Raw genomic sequence first — 10,766 nt, 5'->3', positions numbered from 1 at the left:
TTTTAACAAAAGTACTTTTAATAAAAGTGCTCTCTTCATTTTGTAGCTGTCATTTTTTGACATTTGCGTGTAAAACATTGAGTTCTCACGATCAGCCTTCTAGTGAATATGATCACCAACATATCTTTGTTTAAACTCCAAGCTTCCTTCCTTTGCGGACAAACCAAATTCTCTGAATTCTTAACCTAATCTCACTTCACAAACTCAGCCTGTTTTCTCTGCAGAATTACACAAAAGTCTTGTCTAGGTTGCAACTTGCAGTATACTACCTCTTGCTTCTTGGGGCAATTTGGTAAATTGGTCTGCCTTTGATCAAATGTTCATCTTATGAAACTCATCAAACATTACCAAATAAATATTTTTACAGCATATATATATAGTTGTATAGGCATTGGAAAGCTCAGACCGTGAAAGGAGCTAAGAGCAAATTTAGACTAGAAAGAATTAGAAGAGAATGGGGCGTACGAACACAGTTTTGTTGGTGTTGGTTTTTGCAGCTTTGTTCACAAAGGAAACCTTGGCAGCACAGCATGTTGTTGGGGGAAGCCAAGGCTGGGAGGAATCCACAGATTTGAACTCATGGGCGTCCGGCGAGAAATTTAAGGTTGGCGATCAACTTGGTAAGTTACTTGTCACTTCGTCTCTAGACAGACATCCGTTCTTTGGTAAATAATGGCTTCTCAATAAAGTATGGTCAAGTCATCGATACCATTAGTAGATTGATAATGCTGTCAATATCAAAATGTATTGACGTGTTATCTATACAGAATCCGTTCTTTAACAAACGACGAACGGCATGCGCAAATAATTTACATGTTTGTAATAGTACCTCTCCGTCTACAACTGGTTTATTATAAATACTTTTACTCATAAAAAGCTATCAAAAGTGTTTCTCCAGATAACACTTATATTACCCAAAAGCACTTTCAACTAAGCATACAAACACGCTTTTTTTGGTTGTTAGAAAATGCTTATTTCATCCTTCCAACATGAAATTCTAATTACATTGTGCTTGGTGTTATATTATGGTTATGATCTTTCTTGGCAGTTTTTAAGTACACCTCGGGTCTGCATAGTGTGGTGGAGCTACCAAACGAGAGCGCCTACAAGAGCTGCAACACCGGCAATGCCCTAGACTCCAAGTCCAGCGGCAATGATGTGGTGAAACTGACCAAGGCCGGCACACGATATTTTGCTTGTGGCACTTTAGGCCACTGCGGCCAGGGCATGAAGATGAAGATCACTACTGTCGCAGGAAACGCACCTTCTTCACCGTCGTCGCCGTCGTCTTCTGCAGCAGCTCCTTCTTCTTCTTCTTCTTCTTCTTCTTCTTCTTCTTCTTCTTCTTTCCTGCATTCTGTCACTTCATTGTTTGGGATTGCTGCATTATCTGTCCCCCTTCTGCTTTCCATGTTTTAAACTTTGTGTTTTGGAGTATTTTGGGTCTGCTTAATACTACGATGGACGTATGATTTTATCTTCGATTTTGGAGATAAATTATGGTCTGTGATGGATTTGTAATTAAGCAATATTTTTGGTTTTGTTTTGTTGTTGATTGGAATTTTAAAGAATATCATAATGAAGTGGCTGTGATTAGTTTTGTTTTTGGTTTCAAATAACTCAGAATTATTATTTTCGTACGAAAACTGATATTTATTTCTTAGTGTAAATATAGTGCTCTATAAAATAAATAAAAATATTTTAAATTAACGATAATAAATTATTTTATAAAAACTTAGTAACATGTAAAATGTGGGTTAAGTGATACAATACAGTAAAATTTGAGACTCTGAATGGATCAATGTACATCGTTAGATCAAACAATTATATGAGAATGGATCAATGTACATCATTTATAGTTTGTTGAATTTGGATATTCATCTATAGTAGAAGTTGTATATTTGCATGGAGTTAAAAGATTCTATACTTTTCTTCGCCATAATAGGATGAAATTTATGATCTATCCTTGTTTTGTATTTGGGCGGAGTTGTCATTTAGTACTACGGTTTAGTGGTATTCCATTTCAATTGTAAGTGAGAGGTCTTAGGTTTGATTCTCACCAAAAACGAATTTGAACCACATTATTGTTGGGTTATTGTGAGGCTAAGCACACACGTGTTACTTGAAGAATGAAAAGTTTCAAATGCAAAGGTTGCTTGCTACTAGTTATACTTGTAAGTTTTAGACATAAATTTAGAATCTGACAGTTCTCTTGCCTCTGTTGACGAAGTTTTAACACCATTGAACTTGAAAGATCAACGTCTAATAGGTCTTCACGGTTAATTTAAGAATTGATTAGGGTTAGAGTTCAGTGAATTACTATTGCTTGGACCCTAAGTAAAGCTAATATTTGACTGTTTAGGGAACAAAGGCTCCTAATACTTTCCTTGTGGGTAAGAGATTTGGTGAACCAATATTCATGGCTTATTACGTCATAATAGAATGATTCACTATAGCTAAGTCTATATAAATATAAGGCTAAAGTTATTGCTTACACCATGCAAAAAGTCAAGTGAATACCTCATTTAGGTTGCCATTTAAACTTGACATATGAGTATAACACATATTGGGTGACGTATGTATGCACACAAGAGCCGTAGAGCTTAACACGTAGATTAACTTTATGATATTATTAAAAAGTTAAAGTTTTAACTTTATGATATTATTAAACAAGTTAAAGTTTCACCATTAAACTTTATAATCATATATAAAGTCTCTTAAACCTGATATGAGATTCACCATCTAAAATTTTCACTTTATACCAAACTCACTAGGACTTCAACTTATGTAGTTTTTTTCCCCCTTTAAAAGGTGGACAACTAATCTCGTGGCAAGTTACGATTATCTACTCATTTCAAACCTGGAGAGATTACAAGGAATTTGAACTGTGTAATTCAGTTTGATGCTTATTCCATGACTTTCAACAAGTGGAGCACCAGTAGTAATTCAGAATAAATTCGGAATGGAAAACGAATTTAATTTTAACTTTCTTTTTATTTTTTTGTTATAAAAAATAAACAGTAAGAACTGATGTCACATCCCGGCCCGGGTGGGACCACTTCCCGGGCCCGACTCCACCGTAGCACGATATTGTCCGCTTTGGGCCCCGACTACGCCCTCACAGTTTTGTTTCTGGGAACTCACACGAGAACTTCCCGATGGGTCACCCATCCTGGGAGTGCTCTCGCGCGCTACTCACTTAACTTCGGAGTTCCTACGGAACCCGAAGCCAATGAGCTCCCAAAAGGCCTCGTGCTAGGTAGGGATGAGAATATACATTTAAGGATCACTCCCCTGGGCGATGTGGGATGTCACAATCCACCCCCCTTAGGGGCCCGACGTCCTCGTCGGCACACACGCGGCCAGGGTTAGGCTCTGATACCAAATTGTCACATCCCGGCCCGGGTGGGACCACTTCCCGGGCCCGACTCCACCGTAGCACGATATTGTCCGCTTTGGGCCCCGACTACGTCCTCACGGTTTTGTTTCTGGGAACTCACACGAGAACTTCCCGATGGGTCACCCATCCTGGGAGTGCTCTCGCGCGCTACTCACTTAACTTCGGAGTTCCTACGGAACCCGAAGCCAGTGAGCTCCCAAAAGGCCTCGTGCTAGGTAGGGATGAGAATATACATTTAAGGATCACTCCCCTGGGCGATGTGGGATGTCACAACTGAGAAGAAGATAATTTACATCTTAAAGAAAATGACTATCGGCCAAAATAAAGCTAATAGGTGCCAATCTTAGATCAGCAAAATAATAAAAAAAAAGTGATGCTAGCGAAATTATTTTCTTAAACTATATTTAGTAGACTGTAAAATATAACGGATGCTGGTTGAAATTATTTTTTAACTTATTAAAATTGTAGTTTAATCATAAACGTCATAGCATTTGGTTTACAAATATAATTAAAAAATTACCGTAACATTTCTTAATAATAATTATCACAAAATCATAGAATATTTTTTTGGCCTTTTAATCAAAATGGTCCATGATATTATCATAATTCATTACTTTAATCATTGAGATTTAAAATCGACAAAAGTGGATTATGAGATTATCGACAATTAATCATTTTAGTTTTTTTTTTTTAAACTCTCTGTTAAATTGAAAAAGCTACCAGTTCAAGTAAAGGGAATGATTTTACAAAAATATTCCTAATTTAACAGAAAATTTTCACGTAAGAACTAAAATAATTGACAATCGATAATCAAGAATAGTGAGGAGATATAAATAATTGGTAATGGACAATCAAGTGAGAACTACTTGGTGTTTTTTGCTTTAATTTGGTTGTTTGCCCCCTTGTAGGCTTTCTCTATATCTTTTTTGACATCTTTACCCTGGTTTTGAAGTATCAGTTCACCAAAAATAAAAAATAAATATAAAAGAGAAAAGAAAGAAAGCGTGAATCTTGCGCGCCCGGACTGATGGTGACGAAACGGCAGTCTCTGTAAAGCTGAAACTCTAAAATAATTTTTCACTTAAATTGCAGCGTCGACTCGTTCTTTACCACATTCACTCCGAAACGCAAAACCAGAGAGCGAGAGAGAGAGAGCGGGAAACCATGTCGGAGAACGCGATGACGATTGACTGCGTGATGGAGAAAGCTTCTGGTCCCCACTTCTCTGGCCTCCGGTTCGACGGCATCCTCTCCTCTCCGCCACCTTCTTCGTCTCCCGGCCCTTCTACCAACCTCGCAGCCGACCCCCACGCCGCCAAACAGCCATTCGTCATCGGTAACCTCACTCCCTCGCTCTTCGTTTTCATTTCAATTTGCATTTCGTTGATCCGTTGCATCCGATTCAGTCTCAGCTGCAACTGCATTTCAAGTTTAATTCAATTTCGTCAATTTCAATTTCAATTTCGTTGTTGTTACGATGATTGCTCAGGTGTTTCTGGAGGCACGGCTTCCGGTAAGACGACAGTGTGCGACATGATCATCCAGCAGCTTCACGATCATCGTGTCGTACTTGTCAATCAGGTTAGGGCTTTGTGCAGCTCCTTCTCGTTGCTTACTTTGCCTTTTTATTTCTCTGCAAGTACGATTTTCTGTTGTTAGTTGCTTAAGCTATATACTTAGTATAATTCTTTGATTAGTTTCATTTGGACATTCTCTAGGATTCATTTTATCGAGGTTTGACGCCCGAGGAATCGGAACGAGTGCATGAGTATAATTTTGATCATCCTGGTAATCATTTTACCATTAAAGTTCGAATTTAGTTTCGTGTTGTTGATTTTAGCCAAGGAATTAGGCTGTGTGCTGTGCTATACTGTGCATATGTGACAGTTATGTAGTGACAAATAATGTTTTGTTGGGGTTCTTTTGTATGTCCTATAGGAACATTATTCATATAGTTTACTGATTATCTATTGATTGTGTTTTTTAGATGCTTTTGACACGGAACAACTCTTGGATTGCATTCAAAAGCTAAAGAACGGGCAATCTGTCCAAGTTCCAATTTATGATTTTAAGACGCATAGAAGAAAATCTGATAGTTTCCGGCAGGTACTCAAATTATTTAGGTGTTTTTCTCCTTCTTCTTCCTTACGAGTACTTAGCTGGTTTTGCTTGTAATAGCTCATCTCAAAGTCAATTTTGATTTGTAATTGTCATTTCTCTTCCCTTTAAAGCATCTGGTTTACCGTTTTGTCAGGTGAATGCTTCTGATGTAATAATCTTGGAAGGAATTCTGGTGTTCCATGACCAACATGTCCGCAATCTAATGAACATGAAGATTTTTGTCGATACAGGTCTGATCTCTTTTGTGCAATTCTTGTCGTTTTCATCATATTCACTGTCCAGTTAGGGTCCTTTGTGCTCATCACATCTTTTAGCTTTCCGTAGTTTTGTTTTGCATGGCATGTTAGTTTGAGCGTTACTTGCGGACTTGATGTGGAAATTTAAGCGTTACTTGCGGTCTTGATATGGAATTTTCCTCTTCTTGGCCAGTCTCTGTATGTGTGTGAAGAGGAGGCCTTAACCTTTTTCTTTTGGTTATGCTTTTTCTCTCTCTCTGAATATTTATCTTACTTTTTAACATATGTTAATAGATGCTGATGTGAGGCTTGCTCGTAGAATAAGACGAGACACAGTTGAGAGGGGCAGGGACATTAACTCTGTTCTTGAAATGGTAAGACCCAATTTAAACTTGGCTTATTGTTCTTTTCACAGGAGTTGGATTAGCCATTATTTTGTTTAGTAGCGTTGGGGAAGACTAGATTGGCTTTTTGTAGTTTGTTTAGTAACTCTGCTGAGATTATATCATTTCCATTCCTGAAATCACACTGAGGCATTATGTATTGTGCAGTATGCCAAGTTCGTCAAACCTGCTTTTGATGATTTTGTTCACCCATCAAAGAAGTATGCTGATGTTATCATTCCCCAGGGAGGTGAGAATCATGTTGCCATCGATTTGATTGTGCAACATATTCGCACAAAGCTTGGTCAGCATGACCTCTGCAAAATATATCCTAATGTATACGTTATTCAGTCCACATTTCAGGTATGCCATATGTGTTCGTGTGATTTGTTTTTATATAGACACATTGTTCACCATCTGTCTTTTTCCGGAATTAGGAATTTGGTATTTGGCTTTGATTGTTGATTTCACAACTCGAGTACGAATGATTTATTGTATAGCAAATCAGTTATGGGTCTTTTTTTTAGTTTAGTTGCGTATGGGTCTTGTTTTTATAATTGAGAAACTTTCTAAACCGCATTTTCTGCGCACGTTTTGTGTTCTTCTCAAGTATTTTAATTTTCAGCTCTGAAAAGCATTACGAATCAGATTTCTTGTTTGACTGACCCAAGTAATTTAAGCATATAACTTGCATTGTGATGGACTTGTAACCTTAAAGCTTTTCCCAACAGTCTGCAATCAGATGACTATTTGCTCACTTTCATCTCCTTACAAGCTTTAATCTAGTTGTTGTCATTTTTCAGATAAGAGGTATGCATACACTGATTCGAGACCGAGAAATATCGAAACATGATTTTGTATTTTACTCAGATCGGCTAATACGTCTGGTAATTTATACTCCCTGCCTTATTCAAATTTCATAAATCTACCAGAGTTCTGCTTCTATCCTCTGATACTCTGATGTGGCCTCCAGGTTGTGGAGCACGGCCTTGGCCATTTGCCATTCACAGAGAAGCAAATAATAACTCCAACAGGTGTGCTGATTACATGTCTACAATTTCTTCTTACCTCACCCATACTCATATCATAACTTGATTGCGGCCTGTTTGGTTCAGCTTGGGGATAGTTATGGATTTTCCTTTAGATGGAGGGGGTGGGGTGTATTTTGATATATGCTATTTTGAGTAAATGGATAAATCTCGCACAAACATCGATTCATATTTAATTTGCATCATCTGAACTATAGCCTCAAAATGAGGAATATTTTGCAAGTCTTTGAAAATTTTCTTTTGTTATATACCAGGATCAGTATATACTGGAGTGGATTTCTGCAAGAAACTGTGTGCGGTTTCAATCGTTCGAAGGTGAGCGTTAAGTCAGGTATTGAATTTTAGAAGTTTTATTTGTCCGGCAGTCCTTTGTCTATGCCAACAACCTTTCCTTGTTTATTATGTCAGTGGTGAGAGCATGGAAAATGCATTACGTGCATGCTGCAAAGGGATAAAGATTGGAAAGATTCTGATTCACCGTGTTGGAGACAATGGAAAGCAGGTACCTTGATTTTAAAGGAGAAAATTGACCAATGGCTATCTCATCCCTCTCAAACCTTACAAAATTTGTGTATAACCGAACTATTCCAACTTAAACAGCTTATCTACGAGAAACTTCCAAAGGATATTTCAGAACGTCATGTCCTGCTTCTAGATCCAGTCCTTGCTACAGGTAATCCCATTAATCTCTCATAAGCTGGTTAGTTGATGGTGTTGAGGGAAAATTTTCGTCGCTGGTTTTTTCTTCTTCTCATTGTTATAGACATCACCGGTAGGAAGATATCATTTATTTATGTCTTTAGCCATTCCCGTTGAAAGAGCATGTTGTGAGGCATAGTGTACGGTCTGAAAATTCAGTTGGTATGGCACGTTAGCTTTTGCTACCTTAAAACTGCGGTCCAGTTTTTGTTTTTTGTTTTCATTTTTTGGGCATAGGAGTCTTTGTTATGTGGTATGGCGAAGAAGTGACAATCAACCTTAATGGCTTGTAGGTAACTCTGCTAACCAGGCGATTGAACTACTCATACAGAAGGGAGTTCCTGAAGCGCATATTATTTTCCTAAACCTTATCTCTGTGAGTTTTTTCTTGATGCTGGTTGATTGCGCGTATTTTGTACACCGATGACAACACATTGACTTAAGTGCCCTACTATGTTCATCTGCCTTAGGCCCCTGAAGGAATCCATTGTGTTTCCAAACGGTTTCCGTCTTTGAAGATTGTCACTTCAGAGATCGATGTTGCGCTGAATGAAGAGTTCCGTGTCATACCAGGAATGGGTGAATTTGGTGATCGGTACTTTGGCACCGATGATTGATCAGAGATAAGTGCATAATTGTAGATTGGGATCCTGTATAATATTGGGCTACGGCCTTGGAAACGATCGTTTCCGAATTTGTATTTTAAGTTAACCACTCATTGTCAGATGTGTAGATTAAAACTTATCATAATGTGTGGTTGATTGGTATGTTTGTCACGAAGGCATCCCAATAGGTTTGAATTGATTTTCGCACACATTTTCTACCAGTGCACGCTCCAGCAGCCCTGCTTATTTTTTAACATTGAATTGAATAGTTTAATACGAAATTAGTAAAGCGAATGCGCAAAAATCATTTCCCTTTCCATAAATGTACACATCTTTGTAGTTTCAAATCAAGATATTTCAACTTTTTTGAGAAGAAAAACATGTGTTGATTTATTTGGCAGGGAACTTTATTTGTATTGGCATCGTTATCAGAAGGGAAACTGGTGGACCAGATGAAATCAGCAGCCTTGCTAAGCCCCATTGCTTATTTGAGCCACATGAACACTGCACTTGGTGTGGCTGCTGCCAAAGCCTTTGTTGGTGAGGTACTTCAGTTGTCAATAATTCTGTCAGTGATTCCCCATATTAATTTGTAATACAATGTATATGTCTTAATACATGTCACTAATTTTACTTAAATGTTTGATTTCCTCAACAGATCACTATGCTTTTCGGACTTGCGGAGTTCAACCTGAAAGGGTAAGGATGACAAATTAACCACCCATTTGTGTGTTGCATTACGGAAGTATTTATGATACTACGTAAACTGTATGATCACTGTTCATTTATATTATACTCGTTAACTGATTATATTACATGACGGTGTTTGAGTACTATCGACTTGGTATAATTTGAGGTTTATCCTAATTGCAGGGACCCAGCGGCTCAATTTCTGAAAGCTCTATGCGCTTATCCATGAGTTTACTGCTATGACTTACTACAAGCAGTTGCTGGTATAATTAGTCAGTTCTTATTTTCTCTAATTATTATGGTGCAACTATCATAATTATAACACAATATTGCTAATCACCTTCCTAAATTGATCGGATTTAAGGCAAAAACTGCTGTCTTAATTATTCCACCATTGATCTCTTCTTGGAGAATGAGCCTCAGTCAACATCCACCAAGAACATGGTGCACTTGGCTCAAAGTAAGTTCTTTTACCAACCTTAAAATGTTTTAAGAGAGATTCTCGAGTGTCACAAGTTGAGTACAGCTACGTATTAATTAGTCACGTGATGAAACATATAAATACGTAATTGTATGCAATTGACAATAAGACAATTTAAGTAGTTATCCATTGTGACATAAATTAACATGCAGCTGTACGAGATGGGAAGTTGGCAAAATATAACTACGGCAGACCAGACTTAAACTCGATGCATTATGGCGGATTTAACCCTCCAGTTTACAACCTCTCCAACATTCCCCATGACCTTCCTCTGTTCCTCAGCTACGGTGGCCAAGACGCGCTCTCCGATCTTCGCAACGTGGCGCGCTTACTGGATAGTCTAAAACTTCACGATGTGGGGAAGCTCACTGTTCAGTACATAGAGAATTATGCACATGCAGATTTCATCATGGGGTTGAATGCTAAGGACATTGTGTATAATCAAGTGACTGCATTTTTCAAGCAGCAACACTGATTTTACTAAGACTGAGGCCCGAAGGTTAACTAATGGACATGGGTCATGAGCTCAAGTAAAATGTGCCCAGAAATTTTGAATAATTTTAATGCATATTTAGTAGAATTTCATCAACAACCGTTAATATTAGTAGGAAACACTTCTAGAATCAAACTAAAGAGCAAATCATTGCCAATCGATTGTTAATGCCAAAGGCAACAATAATTACAATAATAGTTATGTGGAATAACAGTCGAGTTCATGAGTTTTGGTTCGTCTAAATGATGCCGCATGTGATTTTGATTATTTGTCTGATTTTGCTTCTTGAGAGGCTAAAATTGTTTTATGATAGAAGCTTTTGGTGTCATAGAAACGTTTTATAGAGAAATCACGTCATGTGCTCTTCTTGAAGCACTTACAAATGCTTTCTCAAGAAACAATTGAGTTTCTAATAAAAATTTCGATGTATTTCTACCAAAAGTGCTTTCTTCATTTTGTAGCTGTCAGCTTTGACATTTGTGTGTAAAACTTTGAGTTCTCACGATCAGCCTTCTAGTGAATATGATCACCAACATATCTTTGTTTAAACTCCAAGCTTCCTTCCTTTGCGGACAAACCAATTAGTGTTGCTTTGCGGACAAACCAAAC

At 37.8% G+C, this 10,766-nt stretch overlaps 2 protein-coding genes across 3 annotated transcripts; both read left to right on the top strand.

The window, feature by feature from the left end:
• The first annotated feature begins 309 nt into the window (after positions 1 to 309).
• On the top strand, positions 310 to 1,600 carry LOC125474092 (mavicyanin-like). The gene is made up of 2 exons (XM_048577522.1): positions 310 to 620; positions 1,049 to 1,600. The coding sequence occupies exons 1-2, from the start codon at positions 455 to 457 to the stop codon at positions 1,417 to 1,419; spliced, it is 537 nt and encodes a 178-aa protein (XP_048433479.1). The 5' UTR covers positions 310 to 454; the 3' UTR covers positions 1,420 to 1,600.
• A 2,783-nt stretch (positions 1,601 to 4,383) lies between these two features.
• On the top strand, positions 4,384 to 10,253 carry LOC125474272 (uridine/cytidine kinase UKL1, chloroplastic-like). Of its 2 annotated transcripts, none has more exons than XM_048577754.1 (18): positions 4,384 to 4,736; positions 4,890 to 4,981; positions 5,119 to 5,188; positions 5,388 to 5,506; positions 5,655 to 5,751; positions 6,052 to 6,131; positions 6,309 to 6,503; positions 6,944 to 7,027; positions 7,114 to 7,174; positions 7,444 to 7,504; positions 7,598 to 7,691; positions 7,790 to 7,862; positions 8,182 to 8,264; positions 8,359 to 9,033; positions 9,152 to 9,192; positions 9,367 to 9,446; positions 9,548 to 9,643; positions 9,817 to 10,253. In XM_048577754.1, exons 1-14 carry the CDS (start codon positions 4,565 to 4,567, stop codon positions 8,503 to 8,505), a joined length of 1,428 nt encoding a protein of 475 aa, XP_048433711.1. In that variant the 5' UTR covers positions 4,384 to 4,564; the 3' UTR covers positions 8,506 to 9,033; positions 9,152 to 9,192; positions 9,367 to 9,446; positions 9,548 to 9,643; positions 9,817 to 10,253. The 2 variants fall into 2 exon arrangements, with proteins under 2 accessions (XP_048433711.1, XP_048433710.1); XM_048577753.1 differs by having other exon boundaries at positions 8,359 to 9,038.
• Positions 10,254 to 10,766: the final 513 nt, after the last annotated feature.

The sequence above is a fragment of a genome, unplaced genomic scaffold (genome assembly GCF_019419815.1).
Source record: "Pyrus x bretschneideri cultivar Hongxiangsu unplaced genomic scaffold, Pyrus_bretschneideri_v1 Contig12, whole genome shotgun sequence".
Lineage (NCBI taxonomy): Eukaryota > Viridiplantae > Streptophyta > Magnoliopsida > Rosales > Rosaceae > Pyrus > Pyrus x bretschneideri.
This window is presented reverse-complemented; position numbering and strand designations above follow the sequence as displayed.

Bases quoted from the DNA above. Each gene is read 5' to 3' on its own strand.
- LOC125474272 (XM_048577754.1), top strand. From the start codon at position 4,565: ATGTCGGAGAACGCGATGACGATTGACTGCGTGATGGAGAAAGCTTCT. The intron at 4,737-4,889 runs GTAACCTCACTC...ATGATTGCTCAG, and splicing joins CAAACAGCCATTCGTCATCG to GTGTTTCTGGAGGCACGGCT. The intron at 7,505-7,597 runs GTGAGCGTTAAG...TTATTATGTCAG, and splicing joins GCGGTTTCAATCGTTCGAAG to TGGTGAGAGCATGGAAAATG.
- LOC125474092 (XM_048577522.1), top strand. From the start codon at position 455: ATGGGGCGTACGAACACAGTTTTGTTGGTGTTGGTTTTTGCAGCTTTG. The intron at 621-1,048 runs GTAAGTTACTTG...CTTTCTTGGCAG, and splicing joins TAAGGTTGGCGATCAACTTG to TTTTTAAGTACACCTCGGGT.